Source organism: Lactuca virosa, chromosome 1 (genome assembly GCF_052849685.1).
Source record: "Lactuca virosa cultivar CGN04683 chromosome 1, Lactuca_virosa_CGN04683_v6, whole genome shotgun sequence".
NCBI lineage: Eukaryota > Viridiplantae > Streptophyta > Magnoliopsida > Asterales > Asteraceae > Lactuca > Lactuca virosa.
This window is the reverse complement of record NC_136426.1, coordinates 202,458,987-202,479,815: the sequence shown is the minus strand read 5'-3', so window position 1 is coordinate 202,479,815 and position 20,829 is coordinate 202,458,987. Positions and strand designations below refer to the sequence as shown.

The 20,829-nt window shown below is 34.6% G+C and overlaps 1 protein-coding gene across 1 annotated transcript; it reads right to left on the bottom strand.

The window, feature by feature from the left end:
* Positions 1–599: 599 nt before the first annotated feature.
* LOC145126586 (disease resistance protein RPV1-like) lies at positions 600–8,660 on the bottom strand. The gene is made up of 9 exons (XM_079061920.1): positions 8,086–8,660; positions 4,902–6,030; positions 4,485–4,808; positions 3,804–4,404; positions 3,488–3,720; positions 2,824–3,400; positions 2,349–2,416; positions 1,578–1,714; positions 600–678 (listed from the first exon to the last, which is right to left on the bottom strand). The coding sequence occupies exons 1-9, from the start codon at positions 8,658–8,660 to the stop codon at positions 600–602; spliced, it is 3,723 nt and encodes a 1,240-aa protein (XP_078918046.1).
* Between the last annotated feature and the right edge of the window lie 12,169 nt (positions 8,661–20,829).

Sequence of the window (20,829 nt, the reverse complement as noted above, 5' to 3'; positions counted from 1 at the left end):
CAGTCAGTGGCGGAGCCAGTATCAAAGTAAAGGGGTATCCCAATTTTTTTTAGGGTAACCCAATTTTTTTCCCGGGGTACTTGGGTTTCCCCGATTCGGTTTCGGTTTTAAACCCAAATCTTAATCGAATCCTTAACTAACCTCAAGTCTTGTTATATAAACATGAAGTTGAAGTATATTTTGATACTTGAATCGATGTGAGACTCAAAGTAGATATCAAATAAAGCATGAGGATAACAGATTTATATAATAGAAAAAAATGGCTGAGTTTACATGTGTTTAGCGATATGTGATAGAATAGCTGAGAAAATAAAACAAAAGTAAACAAAGAATATGTAAGAAGCAATATTTGATCTTGAGACCTTTGCTTCAATAAGCCAACACCTTAACCAACAGACCAACTGTTTGTTTGTGTTTATAAGTGGAGGGATGCGTATATATACACTATACCGATTTTTTTTTGAGGGATACGTAAACAAAAATTACACTACCGAAAAAATTTTGAGGGGTATCCCGGGCTACCCTGGGATCCCCTTGGATCCGCCCCTGGTTACAGTAGCATTTGGTTACCCATCTTATTAAATGCGTCTATTTTGAATTCACACAGCCATGTACTGCAGCCTCTCTTTCTGAAGCATTTTCATGTCATGAAGGAGACCTTGAAGATTCCCCCTTAACCTTAAAGGAAAAGCAAGAAAAATATAAAATGTCACAAAGTATACAGACAATATAATACCAAATGCTACGAAAACAGATAAAAACTTCGGAGTATTTATATTATGTTACATTTTCTTGATTTAGCAGACTTAATGACTCATCATGACGCCATAGTCAACTATGATTCCATGGATGCTTAGATTATTGATCAACAACATCTCTTCCAAACTCTTGAAACAATTTATGCATTCTTAACATGTTGCTTTGTCCTATCCTCAGAAGGCCTCTATTAATAAGACTACTTAAAAAACAAGTAGTATACTTAAACAATTCCTTAATTACTGTTTTCCAGAGTGTGGTACTTTGTTATTAACATGCCTTTACAGATCATGCTGGCATATTATGACACTCTTACAACTACATGGAATGATGAGAACTCGACCCTAGTGACTTTGACACATGATGGCAATACAAGACAACACGATCTCTTCAAGTTTATTTGTACATATATGTGAATCAGCTAAATAAATGTGGGAAATGTTAAAGAATAAAATCAAAGGATCAAAGCATGTCCATAAAAATAGAAGACTACAAGGCCTAAATCATAACAACAGTTTTTAAAATATCAGCTGCAGAGTCACTAACTGCAACCCATGACTCGTATATATAGTATTGTGTTGGCACGTAAAAAAATGCTTCAAGCGAAAAAAGATAAATATAAAATTTATGTCTAGAGGAAATACAAACTGTGTAGCAAACCCAAGTGCATTTGTGGTGAATTAACCATATATAGATGCCGACGAAAGTTGGGGTCCAAAAAATGTGATGAAATTTTGGATTTTCTAACAAAGAACTTCTAAAAATTCATGAAGATTCTAAACAGACGGAATCATCTTTGAGAAAAGATTACAAACAACAACCTCCAGTTAACACCTTCCAGATAGAAGTTAAACTCGCCAGTGATGATGTTTTTAAGTTTCACAGGTATGGCGGAGAAAATCAATTTTCCAATGATTGCAATGCAAAAAAAAGTGGTGAAACAAGGATCATATAATTTCTAGAAATGTTAAGAAGCTTAGACGAATGAGAAAGTGCACATGGGACAAACAATCCTACTTCTTCCTTAGCGTTGCTAATCCGAAATCAACAAACTCATCAAAAGATCAAGTATTTGATTTTTCAAATTCCAATATTTCTATTAATGAACTCAAAATCATTTGCAGCCTCTAAACTTGTAGAGAAAATGATTTAAAGTCAAAAAGTGGAGGAAAATGAAATGTAAATGAAGTGTTGGAAGTTCGGAATGAGGAGGAGAACCTTAACGCAAAGAGTAAGACTCTGTAAAGAAGTACGAGACACTAAGAATTCAAAAACTTTCAATAAAGGCATTGTATGAGGGTTTGAAGGAAGGGAAAACTGAATTGTATGATTAAAATTCTCAAGAAGAAGAAAAGATAAATCGACACGATAGTGTCAAACATTTTGAATCATAAATATTGTGAAAATTAATTTTGTTGATAGAAGAGAATTTTTAAATTTTAAAAATACAACCAGATGTCCTTATAAGGACGTTTCTTTTTGTTAGGTACGGCCAAAAAAAATTAATTCGAAATCAACTAAAAATAATCGACCATAATTAAAAGACCTTTATTCATGTAATGACAGAAAGGTTTGGGTGTCAAAATGTATACCTCACATTCACGAACAAGTATGTCAGGCTTCCTTGGGGATAAAGCTCTAAACCACACTTTCTCTTGTCCTGAAAACATGTAAGAAGTAATATGTTAATATTTATTCACAAACATCCACTTTGACAAGTAGTTTGTATTGAGTCCCAATATATTTATGTGATCCAACTTCCAACATATCAAAACTTAATGAGTTAACATAGACCCTTCAGATGGGTAACTACTTGGGTTGATTCATTTAAAAGCTAGAAGTAGAAATTTTATTTTTCATAGTTTATGAAAACAAACTCTAGAGAAGAGCTCAATAAAATCAATGATAAATGGGTACATTTGGGTTAGACGAAACATTTTTTTTTCTACTAAAAATAAATGGGTCATTATCCATCATGAGATTATTATACATAACACATTAAGATAATATATTTAATAAAAATGACACATCTACCCTGATAGTCGGGGCCGTCCGTAACGAATTTACGGTGATAGGGATACAATATAATGTCAGGCCGAAAAAATCTCCAGTTGTGTAGGATATATTGTCCTGTTTCTGTTTGAAAAGGAGAGAGGTCTCCACCAATTATGTGATTCCATGACTTGTAATAACCCAACACATCTTCTTCTCCTTCTTCTTGTCCATCATCATACACAAGAGTCACCCCACACTCCTTTACAAGTTCATCAGCTGGTGTTGTAACAATAATAGTAACATGGTCTCCAGCCTCCATCTCGTTCATCCCAAACATCCAATGACTTAACAAAATGTAACACAGAGTAGAAGTTGAGTCCCTGTGACGTTCGTATATCCACGTGCGGTTTTTTGTTATATTACTAATTGTCATCATTGGCTCTTTAGGGAATTGACCATATACAAATGGAGACCTCTCATCCAAACCTCGCAATCTCTGCACAGAGCAGAAATTGATTCCTGTAAGATTGTTTGGAGATGATGATGGGATGGTAAATGATATTGATGGCCCAACGCTTCTATTTGTAAACCAACTCGGTATCTCCTCCTCCTCGTACTTTGAGCTGAATTTTCCAAATTCATAAAACAACTGCCAAATACAACCACCTTAATTAATCACCATCAGATTTATATTATACAGATTCACATATAAATACGAATAGTTACTGAAGAAAACCTGGATTCCTTGTTCTAATGAAGAATTACTTCCCGCACGCCTGTAGTTATGGAAGTCGAAATTAGTCCAGCCCAAGCTATGTAATACCTTTTCCTCAACAGTCACCATTGGTTGGATTTTGACCATGCCTTGAATTTCATATAACCAAGGTGTGCAATCTATCCAAGATGCGTAATCTGACCAGTTTATTGATAACTGGAGTGGGGACATATCTAGATCAAATACAACTTTTTCTATATAATCCACACCATAAGGATTAATAAACAACTCTGTTAGCGTGGAGGATACTCGATTGACTTCAACTTTTTACACTTACCCATGGTAAGTATCTCAAGTCTAGGAAGGGTTTTCACACAATTGGGCATGGAATTGATAGGGTTTTCATCTAAATATAAATGCTTTAACATGGATAGGCAACTAAAGTCCATGGGAAAGGATTCATGGGACAAATTATTATTTGCAAGTGACAACCTTACTAAAGAGCTTGGTAAAGACATTGAAAAGGACTTCAAATCACTTGGTATAGCACCCACAAATGCAGAGAAAGAGGTTCTTTTGTTTATGCCAATGGTGTTAACCGTGCATATTTCCAATGAATCCAATTCCATATTCTTGATTTGAGATTCGCCAAGATTACAACCATCTAGCAACACTGTTTTAACCTTCTTTAACATGCATATACTTCTTGGAAGTTTTTCAAGCTTTGTGCAATAGCTCAGGTCAATGAGGACAAGTTCAACACCTTGCCCAATTGATTCACAAACATCACGCAACCCTATGCAATTTCTAAGTATTAACCTCTCAAGTGTAGGGAGTTGGTCAAAGTCACCAACACTATGAAGTTGTTTGCAGAAACTTAAATTTAGAATCTTTAGTGAACCAAACAACCTTTTCTCTTTTAAGCACGATCCATCCACCTATAGAAATGGAAATAAGTTAGTATAGTATTGAAGTTCATCAACTAACATGGATGAATAATAAATGACCATAAGTTTACCTTTTGCCTCTTCTCAAGTCTCTGTGGATTACTATACCAACCGACAAATGATTCAATATTGCTATATGACATGTCAAGAGCAACAAGATTGTCTATAGGTAAGTCTAAAGGTATAGACTTTAAAGGAAACCCATGCATACACAACCATCTTATTTCTTCTGGAAAGTTATCGTAAGACCCATGCATGTGAACATAATTAAGTTGTCGTAGCATAAGACTATCCATGTTACTCAATGCATCTGTTTTCAGCTCAAATGATCCTCCTAACTTCTCTTTCTCAAGCATGTGCATGTCAAGGGAAAGGCCTAGAAGATTTCCCTTACCCTAAGAAGAAACAAACACAATGCAAATAAACAAATTAGGCAATATAAAATATTTTGGACATCCAAACTACAAAAACCATACATGGCCTCTTACCTTTTTATGTTTCAATACTTTGAATGACTCTTTATGACACCATAATCGACTTCTTTTCCATGGCTTGTTAAGTGATTCTTGACTTACTTCAAATCTTCCCATCTCTTGAACCAACTGATGCATCATCAATTCATTATTCCATCCAATACTAAGAAGGCATCTGTCAAGGAGATTCGTGATTCCGGATCTTGTATTTATATCACATGCCTCTAATATTGTTTCGCTAACTTCTCTATCTATTCCAACAAAAAAACAAGCAATATGCTTAAACAAGTCCTTATCGTTGTTGGATGGTAAAGAGTCAAAACTCATTCTCAAGACATTATTTACAGGGGAACTAATTTCTTTCTTTAGTCCTTCCATGAAACCTTCCCAATATACCACATCCCGATTATGCAGAGACTTGCCCAAAATTTCAAGAGCCAACGGATGTCCTTGACAATACTTCACAAGCTTATCTAACACCTCTTCATAACCTGCCTTGGGATAGCTGCACATGAATGCATGGTAACACAAAAGTTGTCGTGATTTAGTCTCATGTAAGCCTTCAAGGAAGTATTTTAGATGCTTGGGTTTGATGTTGGTTTTGAGTAGTGCACAACTCTCTGTCAACCATTTATCCTTTGTTGTTATTATAACTTTGCTTCCAGGATGAAAACCTTTGCTTCCAAGTAATGCATCCAAGTGAACAAGAGTATTGATATCATCAAGAACTATAAACACCTTTTTACGGGCTAGTGAATTCTCTATCTTTGAGGTATATATTGAAATATCATCAACTTTAATTGACCTTGTTTTTGAAATGTCATAGTAGAGTTGTTCTTGTAAATCAAGCAAACCATTAAACTTTCCATCACATTTCCTAGTGATATCTTCAATATAGCTGCTTCTGTGGAATTCACACCAATATAAGCCATAGACATGTTTGGCTAAAGATGTCTTCCCGATACCGCCTATACCTGAAATAGTGAGTATGTCTACCGTATGTGAAGATCCATCTTTCAACCATGATGTAATGAAGTTAATGGAATCGTCCATCCCAATAAGTAATGGTCGAACACTCTGTAAGGTTACATACAATCTACGGTAGATGTCCTTCACAATTTCTTCAATAAACTCTGTCTCCAACCTGAAACTTGATTTAATAAAAATTACAAAACACAATCCTCAAAACTAACAAACCAGATTTGGAAATTTTATTTATATAAAGATCCAAATCAAAATTATATCACAAGTGTTGGTGTTAGACTTATGTAGAATATTTCTTTTTTGCTTTTAGGCTACTTCAACCCTATTTCCTGTTTTAGGTACTACTAGTTTGTGTATAAATGACTATTTAACCTCTTTATAGATGACAATATAATATTCCAAAAATATGATTCCTTCACAACAACTATTATTTTTAAACTTTTAATGAAGTTCTCGGCATCAAACCATATTTTCTTTTCATTCTAACCATATACATATCTAATGTGTAAATAAATATTTATCTATAAGAAGACCAAAACTACCAACGTAATTCAAATTTTCACTAATGGGTCTTGTAACTTCACTAGTTTCTAGAAGACCATCAAACTTAACTTGTTGGAGGGTAAGACATATAATGATCATTGGTTATGCCAGTTAAATTCTGGTTAAATGGGTAGTTCTAAGTTAGTTATTGGAAGTTAAAGGTGGTTATTTCTGAAATAGTATGGTAGTTATTGGGTGATAGTTAAGTTAGGTATCAACCTCTCTCTCTCTCTCTCTCTCTCTCTCTCTCTGTGTGTGTGTGTGTGTGTGTGTGTGTATATATATATATATATATATATATATATATGTATGTATGTATGTATGTATGTATGTATGTATCAGATGTATGAAATCAGTTTGTGGAGTTAATAATATTTTTGTGTTTATTGGGTAATGAAATATTCCTGCACACGAATTCGTTCAGAATGTTCCTGCAACTTTCTGTCCCATTTTATGTTAACTCCAAACATAACTATCAATGTGGTGAGTCTGAAAAACATGTCAATAGGTTATCCTTTATTATTGCAACATATGTTATTTATCATAAAAGATGCTATGATTGGAAGGTAGCGTAGTATAAATAATAGTAGATGTATAGCAATTTATTCAAAATTTGGTTTTTAACAACAGGGTTAGTTATTTATTCAACAACATTTTTTCTTTTTACCTATGTATGAAGCAATGTTATGTTTATACGAAATATCCATTGACATTAAATAAGGACCAAATAATGCAGTTAGTTAACCTATAAGCGTTATGTACATAATGTGGCATGATCTCTTCCTTTCTAAATCATCTGCGCTACGGTTCAAATTGTTGTGTTTTCCAGTATTTCATGCACTGAGGATTGAAATAGGTAGTCACATCTTCTCTGTGTTGGCAAAGTAAGTGGTTGATCAGGGCAAGCGAATCATTGATTTGTAATTGGGTGTTCTTGTTTGATTTTACTATTGGCAATCCTGTCTTCTCTGTTACCATTGATTTGTAATTGTGCACATGACTTGCAGAGATGTTTTTTGTACAATTAACTTGTCAACATAATCGCTGATGTGACTCTAATTTTGAAAATATATGCCACACGATATACATAACACTTTTAGTTTAATTACTTGCACAATTTGTTACTAATTTAAAATATCATTACATATTTTGCAAAAAAAAAAAAAAAAAAATTTACATTGTCGCATAAATTTGAAAAAAGATGAATCATTGCTCCATAAATAAATAATTAACCTTAATTGAAATCATATAAAAATTAATTGACAAGGGTTCTTTATAAATGGAGGAACTTATAAAAAAATACTATTATGCATAAACCGAAGGGCTTATAGCCTAGCGGTATCAGAAGTTGGAAAAGTTGTTCCTTCTCCAAGGGGTTGAGGATTCAAGTCTCGCTTAAGACATTAGGAAAAATAAATAAATAAATAAATGTATGACAAACGTGTATAATTTGTCCGAATAGTTAATCTATCTACATAAATTGATTAATGAGATCAGATAGCATAGATTCAACTTTGTGCATCTCATTTATCCTATTGTACCAAATATATGCCTATTCAATGATTTTGATGAAACTTACCGAAATGAATAGGCTAAAATTGATATTAAAACCTTTAATTTTTTTTCAAACAAAACTAAAGGAGTATGAAAATACGGGTATATATGTGGGTACCTGCCATTTACGTCATTTCCTTTTAAATTAGCAACTTCCGTAAGTGCTTTACACCATCGATCTATCTTTTGAGCCCATTGTCTTTTTTTATTTTCATCTGTCTCTTCATCCATTGTCTGTTTATGCTTAAACAATGCATCCCCAAAGCTACTTTGTTGCTTCCTGACATGGGTGGGCTCCACATGATAAAAGATTGGGATGACAATATGGTCCGATATCATACGCTGCTCAAGGATTAACAACAATTCATTCAGGCACCATGTTGAAGTAGCGTAATTCTTAGACAATATGATAATAGAAGCCCGAGATGCCTTAATTGCACTCTCCAATTCCGGTTTTAAAGCTTCCCCTGTTTCAATCTCTTCATCATCCAAGAAGGTAATGATATTGGCATCAATGAGGGCTTTATAAAGATGATTAGTGAAACTATGACGAGTATCGAGACCTCTAAAACTTAAAAATACATCATATCTATGGGCATGAGTTGATGAACTATGACCAGAAGTTGATGGATTATGGCCATGAGTTGATGAAGAAGATGAAGATCCTTCTAAAAGTTCAGATAGAACAACCATTATGAGTAATGTATTGATGACATTTCACACTTCTGAAATTCTGAAAATCCTCCACACGGCTATGAAAGTTGGTGTCACCGGCTTCTGTCACTTGTGCTTCGATGTCAGGATTTTGTACATAATGTCTCTACATGAAATCCAAATAATCAAGAGTTACAATATGCAACATAAGTCTCATCAAAATAATAATAACAATAATAATACATTTGTAATCTTAAAATTAATCTTTTTAAGTGACTGAAATAAGATACTATTGAATTCATGTAACCCTAATGTAAAACGCAAAAGAGATGGAGAGAATCGTTCATGTATTTTTTAGCCATTATTGTAAAACTTAATACAAAACTAAAGTTGGATAACCCTAAAAACCTCATATTTACGACATTACCCCTACAGATTAAATAAAGAAACAAATGAGAAAATAACATAAATCTTCATTCCCCCTCAAGTTGGATATGGATATCAATCATATCTAACTTGTTCTTCATATTTTCAAATTTATTATTTGGAAGGGCCTTTGTGAGAATATAATTTATGAGAGTCTGGTGGAATATAGGACAACTACAGAATTCCAGATTCTAATTTTTCTTTAATGAAGTAACGATCAATCTCCATATGTTTCATGTGACCATGATGAACCGGGTTAGTGTCATTTCAATAGAAGCTTTATTGTCACATAATAGACTCATCTTCTTAAGATTCTCAATTTTTAGTTTCTTCAACATCCCTTTGAACCAAATTTCTTCACATATACCTTGGCGCATTGTAGGGAATTCAGCCTCAACACTAATTCTAGCCACCACTGACAGCTTCTTACTTCACCAAGTCACCAAATGTCCTTACACAAACGTGCAATACCTTGAAGTTAACCGTCAATCTACACAAAATCCTCCTATACAACATTTTTATAGATATTTACTCCCCTTTCACCAGTCATTTTAATAAAAATATTCCACGTCTTGGATTTTTTTCAATTAGTGGAGAATCTGGAAAACATATTTCATATGCAGGGGGCATTCATGAATTTGCTCACGATGAGCACAACAAACCCAATGTCAACAAACCCACTAGTCAACGGTCAAATACTGCCAAATTTTGCGGTGTGTGTACTATTTGGCGCAACGCATCGAGGTGTGCAGGTGTTGGATATAAAGGAGAGTATACGTGCAAAACAGTCATGACATGTCGCAAGTCCAGACGATTGCACGGACGCGACATACCCGTAAAAGGATGCGGCGGGCTTCCTCAAAATTCTTAGGTATAAATACAATGTTGTATGGTTCATTTGAAGTGTTGTGAGAAAATGAATTCAAAAAAGAGTTAGAGAGATTAGTTCTCGGGATTTTAATTTGAGAATCGTTGCTAGAACGTAAGGGTTTGAATTGTCGATCGGTTAGGTTATTATAGCACCCGGCTCGGATCATGTACTTCGATGTAAGAACAATGCATGGTGATAACTCCTTGTATTCCAGTGTGCTAGTATACACCAAAATGTTTTATAAGTCTATAAATGATGAATGTTTGGAGTGTACTTAGTATGAAAATATGGGCATTACAAGTTTGTATTATAGTCATGGTTTAAGTGAATTATATGTCTTTTAGTAGATTCCTAAACTTAAACCGGAAAGTAGAAAGATATGAATTCAGTTGACTTGGTGTACATAAGTCTGGCCAAGATCACGACGAGACAGTTAGGGAACAGTTTGTCTCATTTCAGGAGTTCAAGGCTTGTGTAGCCCCAAAGTTCTTCGGGAAGAAAGGCCAGACTATTAGCTGACATGGAGAATGCTCAGTGAACGAGATTCTACACCGAGGGATCGAAAATAATATTCACATCTGCTTGTGATGCATCGATTATGGGTTTAGGAGCACTGTTGGTGCATAGGGGTCATGTGATTACATATGCTTTGAGGAAGTTGAAGCCTCATGAGGCTAATTACCCTACACATGATATGGAGCTGGGGGCTGTGGTTTATGTCGTTAAGATTTGGAGACACAACTTTTATGGCGTCTGGTGCACTATATATACTGACCACAAGAGTTTGAGGTACCTGATGGATCATCCGAACCAAAATATGAGGTAACATAGATGGTTAGATGTGGTAAATGACTATGACTACGAGATTCTGAACCACCCGGGGAAGGCCAATGATGTGGCCAATGCCTTGAGTCGGAAGGCAGCGAGTGCACCCATCAGGGATCTGTGTTTGAGGATGATGATTGTTTCATCCTTTTCGGAGTTGATCAAGAAAGTTCAAGTAGAGGGGTTGAAGAAGGAAAATTAGAAGGAATAGAGGATCAGGGTCAGATTTCGCTTTTCGTCAGGTGTAGTCGGGGATTACTGACCAAGTGCGATAGGGTTTGGGTCCCGATTTCTGGTGGGGTTAGGCAGATATCACTGGAGAAAGATCATAAATCAAAATCTTCAATCCATCCAAGGGCCACAAAGATGTAAATAGATTTGGTATTAAGCTACGAGTGGCCCTGCATGAAGAGGGAGATAGCATGGTTTATAGAGAAATGCTTGACTTACCGGAAAGTCAAGGTCGAATATCAGAGACCCCATGACAAGATGTAGTCGTTACCCATTCTCATCTGCAAATGGAAGGAGATAACTATGGATTTTATTATTAAGTTTCCGAGGACGACACGTGGGCGTGATTGTGTATGGGTTATTGTTGATAGGTTGGCCAAGAGTTCTCATTTCATCCCTATCGTTGAGAGTATATCTGCCGAGAAGTTGTCCGAGATCTACATCAGGGAGGTAGTGGTTCAGCATGGGGTACCAGTATCTATGGTTTCAGATCATGATGTTCATTTCACCTCCAGGTTTTGGAGGAAATATTACGAAGAACTGGGTACTCACCTTCATTTCAACACCGCATACCACCTTCAGACTGACGGGCAGAGTGAACGGACTATTCAGACTCTTGAGCATATGCTTCGGGCATACGTGCTAGATTTTGGCGGGAGGTGGGATAACGGGAGGAAAATGTCAGACCCCGGCTTGTTGGGGCAAGGTCGGGCATTGGGTTGTGAGGAGTACTAAGGTAGTACTCAAGACCACCGAGTTGATTCCGCAGGTGCATGGTCGGCTGCAGACCACGCAGAGTCGCCGAAAGAGTTATGCTGACCGGAGACGATCAGACCTCGACTTTCAGGTTGCAGACTTTGTGCTTCTGAAGGTGTCACCTTGGAAAGGTTTCATCCGATTCCGAAAGCGGTGCAAGTTGGGCCCGCTGTATATTGGTCTATTCAGGATTATCGCCCGGGTGGGCAAGTTTGTGTATCGGTTGGATCTTCTTGAAGAGCTTAGCCAGATCTATAACACGTTCCACGTCTCTCAATTGTGGAAGTGTCTAGATGATGACTCCGTAGCGGTTTCCGTGGATGATATTCAGGTTGATAAATGCCTAAACTATATAGAGAGACCGATCGTGATCCTTGATAGGAAGATGAAGACCTTGCACAACAAGGTAGTAGGTTTGGTTAAGATGCAATGGCAGCACTGGAAGGGTTCGGAATGGACATGGGAGCTCGAGGAGGAGATGTGAGAGCATTACCCAGAGCTTTTTGTAGCAACCGACTTTGAGGACGAAGTCTGATTCTAGTGAGGGAGAGTTGTAACACCCGTATCCTCAAGTATGATTCTTAATATTTTATTTTTTCATTTGTACATTTTGGGTGCCCTACGTTGGGCGTAGGTGAAAGATTCCATCGAGGGATTAATGCCCTATGTTGGGCGTAGAGATATCTACGTTAGGCATACAAGCGTATGATCTAAAGCCTAATTGAGGGGTTGTGAGCCATATTTAAAGGCTCTAACTCCTTGATGGTTTCCCCATTCTCAACCTCCACCCCTATTTTCAGTCATCTCGAAACCTTAGGCAACTTGTGAGAGTTTTGAAGCCTTAGTGTGCTTTTTTGTATGCTTTGTAAAGGAGTCCATTGAAGTAGCACTTGGGAGTCCTAAGCTTTGTAGATCCAGACTTTGAAAGTTGGGCTAGGCCCATGTTTATGGTATGTGGTATTTTGGGGAACGCACTAAGCTTTATGTTTACGGTTTGTAGTTTGAACATTTTTCAGGTACTTCTAGTTTCAAAGGGAAGGGCCCGACTTGACTGTGCAACATACCTTAGAGATTTTTCCGCACTGATGATTGTTATTTTTACTCTAATGATTGTGATACATTTTTACTATGATTGGTTGAAACACTTGATGTATGATTTGGTGGTTTTAAAAATGAAAATTTTTATAAGTATTTTTGGGACGTTATAGGGGTACTTTTGTAATTTATTGGAGTATAATAAAAAATTACAATTATTTCAAATTGTTGGATTGGTACTTTATAATAATAAGAAATTAAGAAGTATAGGAGAAATTTGAAGTTAATGATGTTGTTGATACATAGAGAACCGTAGAGATATTTCTAGAGGTTGGTGAAATTAGGTTTATGCATGTTGTATGAAAATTGGATCTAATTTTAAATTTTGCTTTGATAAAATAATATGAACATAGAGTTAATTAATAATTGGCTAATTTGAGACAAATTCTAAGGTTTTATCCAGATGAAATAAAACCTTGAAAAGTTATTTTAGTCGTTAAATTTTAGACTATGTTGTTAGATATTAAAGGTTGAAGTTAAGTTTTCGAGCATAAGCATATGTTTTTAGTTTTTAGAAGAGTGAAAAAAGTGAGTATAAAAAGAAAATAAAAAGAAGTTGTCCAAAGTTATTAAAGTCAATAAGAAATTACAAAGTATGAAGATCAAGAAGTCATGAAGAAGTGCAAAAATCAAAAGTGCTAAGATCAAAGAGTTATAAACGCTAAAGGCTTTAGAGTTGTAATTTTTTCTTTGTTATTTTTCTTTTGAGTCTATATATACTTGAGAACTTAGCAAAAACACCGTGCGGTTAGGTGATATTTAAAGGGTTTGAGTTGAATTATCTTATGTGATGTTAGTAAATAATGTTTTAGCGTTATCATATCGAAAATGAATTGCAATTATGACTTGAAATGATTCGAAGTTTGCTTGTGGATAAGCAAGGAATAAGAATAGGGTATTTTGATATGGCATATTTCAGGCCATTATCTTAATATTTATTAGCTTAATTGATATATTTAAAGATAAATGATATTTAATATTCTTTGAATTGGATGATTATAGGTAAAATCTGTAGCTAATGATAAAAGGAAAGCGTTGGAGTTGATCTGGAGCTGATATGGACGAAAAACAAAAAACTGCAAAATACCCGAAGATGTGTCGTGCCCGGCTGTGGGACGTGTCACACCATGTTGAAGTGATGGACTCAAATACGGATTTCTCGACATTCGCGGTGCTATAATGCTATGGTTGCGACGCGACATCGCTGAAATCTATAAGTACATGATTTTTATGCCATAATTTGGTGTGCAAAGATATCCAACTCATACCAAAGAAACCTTATGAATATTATTCATCAAAGAACCCTTTTGGGCCAAATTGAAGGTTGAAGTATCCTTTTGAAGATCAAAGCTTGGAAACAATCTTTAATCATTCAGTTTGATTTAGACATCATATTTAGCAAACATCTATGTTTTTTTTTTCTATTTTCTAGTTAACATAATGGGTTAATACCCTTTTTGCTTCCGCTTAGATATAGATGAACCATGAGTATTATCTTTTGATTTATTAGTTAGATATATAAAGTTTAATTATTGACTATGTTTGATTGATCACTTTACCTTATGTAATAAAGTTTCGATTTTTATTACCTACAACTACTAAGTTTATCATAGTTTAGAGAAACAATATGACTATATGAATTTTTATCTTCATTAGTTTATGAAGATAAAATATTACGACTAGAGATCGACCAAATCCTTGGTTTAGGTGATATAATTTTTAACTTAAATATGTAATAGATTATTGGATAACCATGTTATACTTCGATTAATTCTCATCATGATCATTGATGGAAACATCACTAGATCAATTCATTCAAAATTCGAATATTTAATTAATTATTTAGTTGGCTAATTGCATGATCATTTGTTAGTTGCTTTATAATTATTAGTATTAGTTAATCGGATCAAGATAACTAGTCATTATAAAAATCGGTAATTGAATTGTTAAATCGATTTCACTTCTAATAAATCAGCCATCGGAAAATAAGAGAATTCGTAATCTAAGTGGAAGTATGTGACAACCGTCAAAATTCGAGTCAGTTCTACATTTGAATAAACTTAGTTGCACGTATAGGAACGACACATGCTAGATTTAGTAGCTCGAGGCTAAGTCATACCCTACTAGAAACATGGAAACAAGTAGAATCGAAGGATAGTGTACTTAGATTTCACATTGATATGTGAATTCTACAACTACTTTAACTATAATGATTATCCATATTTGGGTCATTCCTTGACTCCAGCATCTTTGTACATTTATGTAGACACAACATGCACTTGACCTTAGTAGTAGAAATTAGGTCAGAGCCTCGTAGGAACTTAAGTCAAAGTTGAATACTATGACTAGTATACTTGATTCCTCAATTCCACTTGAAACTCAGAATCACTACATAAAATGTCAATAAACCGATAAAACAAACCTCCAACATTTTTTTTTGGAAAGGGAACTTCCTTAACGAGGGTTTCCGGGCCAGCTTTCGCGCACCGACTAATCCCCCGCTGCAAACATGAGGCTTTGCTTCATGCCCTGGAGTCACTGCAGGCGAACCTCCATGGCCACAAAGGCTGAGTGGTACCTTGAACATGGGTCAATAGGTTATCCACCATATCTTCCACATGTCTTACCAAGTCACCATATAATACCATAAAATAATTTGAAGTCTCAAAAATTCAATTTATTTTGATATCCAAAGATTTGTTAAATCCCGAAACCCTAAAAACCTAAATTTTGTAAATTTAACATCCAAACTCTATAAAAATAATTATGAACCTTATAATATTGTCCTAGAACAATTAAAATTTAGGAATAGAATCTAGGAAGTAAAATTTAAATTATTAGCAATTTAACCTTATTTTATAAGTCAAAATCCAAGAGTTATGAACAAATTTTATTCAAAGTGCATATTTTATAAAAATTGAGAAATTTTATAAAAATAATTATGAACCTTATAATATTGTCCTAGAACAATTAAAATTTGGGAAATATAAAATTTGTTCATAACTCTTGGATTTTAACATATAAATAAGGTTAAATTGTTAATAATCTAAATTTTATTTCCTTGATTATATTTCCCAAATTTTAATTGTTCTTGGACAATATTATAAGGTTCATAATTATTTTCTTAGAATTTTAGATGTTAAATTTACAAAATTTAGGTTTTTAGGGTTTTGGGATTTTATAAATCTTTGGATATCAAAATAAATTGAATTTTTGAGACTTCAAATTATTTTATGGTATTATAACACTTTCATACTTATAAAAATGTTGGAGGTTTGTTTTTGTCAGTGTATTGGCATTCTATGTAGTGATTCCGAGATTCAAGTGGAATTAAAGAATAAAGTATACTAGTCCTAGTTTTTAACTTTGACTTAAGTTCCTACAAGTGTCTACATGAATGTACAAAGATGCTTGAGTCAATGAATGACCCGAATATGGATAGCCACTATAGTTAAAGTAGTTGTAGAATTCACATATCAATGTGAAATCTAAGTACATTATCCTTTTATTCTACTTGTTTCCAAGTTTCTACTAGGTTATGACTTACCCTCCAGCTACTAAATCTAACATGCATCATGCCTATATGTGCAGCTAAGTTTATTCAAATCTTGAACTGACTCGAATGTTTACGGTTGTCACAAAGTATTTTAAATCGACTGCCCAAACCAAGTTCTTTCTTTTGTTTGAAGTGTAATTGTTTTAATATGTCAATATTATACCCAAACTTCGAGTTTCGAGATGGTTTTGGGGCTATATAGTGCATAATGTATATATATATATATATATATATATATATATATATATATATATATATATATATATATATATATATATATATGTTTGTGTGTGTGTGTGTGTGATTTAATCTTTTCGTTTGATTTTTGTGTTCAAAGGCCATTCTAAACCCGATTGTTTTGTGTACAAGGGATATATGGGAGTCAAGATTAGGCATCTCAACAGTGGAAAAGGAGCACAAAAAACGATGCTTGTTTTTGATGTGTTTGAAATAAAAAAAGAGGTTGGGCGATCTTATTTCAAGCAGAAACAGGCTAATTTATCTCTACAAAAACTCATGGTGATAGCACCTATGTCAGAAGTTTTTGAACCCTTTAACCAACATGGATATAGTTATGTATTGATATAGAATAAAAAGTACATTGCCATGGAAATTATTTAGAAAGATGTTACTCACTTAATTGAGTTGGTTGATTGCAATATCAAATCTTCTTGGAGGGCATCTCTAGAACCCTTGTTCCAAGAAATTCCATTTCGACAAACTGTGATCGAGAAGGTAGAAAATTAAACCAACCTCCAAGTAGTTTTACAGTGGAACAAGGATAATTACTTTATAAGGGAACGCTGGTAATACCTGCGATTTCGACTTTCATTCCCACATACTTCAAGACTACTATGATTCAGTAATCGAAAGATACTCGGGAGAATTGAAAACTTATCAACGGTTAGTTTCTTTGAACAAATAGCACACACACCCACAAAATCCTACTCCTAAACTACTCCTTTTATCCACCATTGGACTTAAACCCTCAACCTCATAAGGGAGGAACACATTTTCAATACCTTGATACCACTAGGCTAAAGGCCCTTTGGTTACGAACAACTAGTTAGGGAGTAGTAATGAGAAAGTTGGTAACCCACAACATATGAGGGTGCACCATTTCAACAACAGAAACACGCTCACACTCACCCTGTCGGGCTGCTCCAACACTTGGGACCTCTAGACATGGTTTGGGATGAATTGACCATGGATTTCACAGAGGCACTTTCGAATAGCAAAGATTTTTCAACATCTTGGTGGCGGTGGACCGATTAACTAAGTACACTCACTTCTTAAGCTTAAGGCGCCCTTTCACGGCCTCAACTGTTGCAACTCTATTCATCAAGGAATTGACCACCTTCACAGTTTTTGTCTCTATAGTTTCGGATAGAGATAAAATTTTCATGAGCATGTTACAGAAAGATTTGTTCGGAACATAAAGGACATCCCTCAAAAGAAGCATGGTGTATCACCCATAAACCGACGGGCGATATGAGGTAGTAAACAATTTTATGGAGACATACTTATGTTGTTTCATTCAAGAAAATAAACCTTGAACATGAGCACAGTGATTGCCTTGGGCTGAATATTTGTACAACACGGTGTATCATTCATCGACAAAATGTACTCCTTTTAAGGCCTTATACGGAAGAGATCCACCCAATTTAATAAGGTACGGTACAACTAAGAGTCTAAGACCATGGTGTTGTCTCTCAAAGATCAACTACAAGAATGCGAGGCCACAATCATTCAGCTCAAGTTTAACTTGCTACGTGCCCAACAGAAAATGAACGATTATGAGGACAAGAAAAGATGTGAGGAGAATTTTAAAGTCGGAGACAAGGTGTATGTAAAGTCACAGCCCCACCGACAACAATCATTGGTTAAAAGGGTATTTGAAAAACTAGCACTCTGATTTTATGAACCTTTTCTGGTAGTCCGGCATGTGGGACCAGTTGCATACCTTCTCGTTCTTCCAGAGACCACTTGCATTCATCCGGTTCTTCACGTGTCACAAATTGAAAACTGCCATTGGTAACCAACCAAGCTAGCAGCTGATACCCTCTCAACTGACACCAGATTTAGAAATGCTGGTGGAACCCGAAACGCTGCTGGGAGGAGTACTGATGAGACCTCAAATGAAACAGAGGTGATTTCAAAATGGAAGAGATTACTGATGGCTGAAGCTACATGGGAGAAGATCGACACTATCTGTCCTCTTTTTCCTTCTTTTCACCTTGAGGACAAGGTGAAGGTTTGGTCGGAAGTATTGCTATGCCCCCACCGAAATTTACGATAAATTGAGGAAGGCTGCATAGTGGGGGGCTATTTTTGTCCTTGACTGTTTATTGTGTTATGTTTGGGCTTTATATATAGTGGGACGGATGGTTTGTAAAGGTATCCAATCATTTGCTTAAGGATTTTTTCTTTCTTGTTTTCTGGGAGAGTAGCTTCACGAACAACTTTATTGTTAAAAAACACTATCAGTATTCGAAAACCATTGATCTTATTTACTTTGTGTTATTTGGTTCATTTTTCATCTGTGAGTTTAGACATTGCATTAACCCTGTTTTTCCAGATAAGTGCGGGTGCAAGAAAATTATTGAACCAATTTATTCATTCAACTTAAAAGGTCCCTATTTTGATTTCATTAATCCAAAATACATCGCCATTGATGTCTAAATGATATATATGCACTTTAAGTTTGCTTAGGCAATCCTGAAGCAAATCAATACCAAATTAAATACCATCTTAGATATAACTACAAGATCCACTATTGCCGCCCATGAAAGGAATTGCAAAAGATATAGACAATTTCATGCTTTCACTAGACATCAACAAACAATTAGAAGATCTAAACAAAAAATAAAATTAAGTTTCTTGACATGGTTAGCTACAGATCCCAAAATTAGCAACAACAACATTTATAAATTTTAATCTATCACTATATCTAGTATCAGCATACATTTAAAGGATTTTGACTAACATTCATGGGTTCGTTCCAAATGATATGTTTATGAACCTAACAAATCATGTCCTTTCTATGGTTCAACTTCAAAACTCTATACAAGATGAAAAATCAAAGGTAAATGCACTTTATACATAAGAATATGGATAACATTAGATTTCACTTCAATGGTAAGCTAAACTCTCTTTATGACAATCGAATATTTAAGCTTGTTCATTATGACCGTCTTGTTTACTATTAAGGAGCAGATAACATCATTCAAGAAGAAGCGAATGTAAAAATCGTGTTTATGAATTAGAAAATATAAAGGAATGAGGAAGCAATTTTCGAGGATTGAAGACTTTCCACAACTGAACAAAGTTGTGCTCATCATTCTGGACTTTACGCAAGAAAGGACTCTGTACTAACTACTAAGTCAATTGATACATAAAATTAAACAAAACTAATTGAAATGGAAAGTATTCAATCACATGCTAATGAAATAAACAGATAACTATGATGTGATTTATGATTAATAAGATGAATAATGCGCATTCATAGTTACCTGCCTACAGGATAACAAGGAGACCTGAAGCAGCGATGATAGAGGATGAACCAACACTGACAGGCTGAGAAAGATGATGAGTGAGCGAACGGGTGATAAGTCGGCAGGGAAACAGCGAGCTAACGAGGAAGGAAGGGAGACGGCCAGAGAGGAGAGACAACGATCGAGAGGCTTAACAGTGTTTTCATTTTCTTATTCTTATTTTTCATATATATATATATATATATATATATTTATGACAGCGAAAATTCCAAGAAAGTAACCATATTTATCAACGGAAATTTTTTAAAATAATAATAAATTTTACAACTAATGGTAGGGTAATTTTAAAAATCTTAATAATACCAATAATAATAATAATAATAATAATAATAATAATAATAATAATAATAATAACAATAACAATCAGAAAAAAATTCCGGGTTTCGTCCCAGATTAGATCAATATTTTATATTTTTTTTTTCTGATTTCTTCCTAGGTGATGATTATCTGCATCTTGTTGTCACGTGTCTTTACTTTGTCGAGAATGTTGCCGAGTTCAGGAAGTGTAGGTGAGTTTCTATTGTGTTGCAGTACTCCTGATGAATTAATATATATATATATATATATATATATATATATATATATATATATATATATATATATATATATATATATATATATTATATTTTTTTTTCTGATTTCTTCCTAGGTGATGATTATCTGCATCTTGTTGTCACGTGTCTTTACTTTGTCGAGAATGTTGCCGAGTTCAGGAAGTGTAGGTGAGTTTCTATTGTGTTGCAGTACTCCTGATGAATTGAATATATATATATATATATATATATATATATATATATATATATATATATATATATGTTGGATTAAAGCTCAGATGAGATGGTAGCTAAAAGATATATTAGAAGTAGTTTTTTATTTATGTCTATGTTTCAGTTA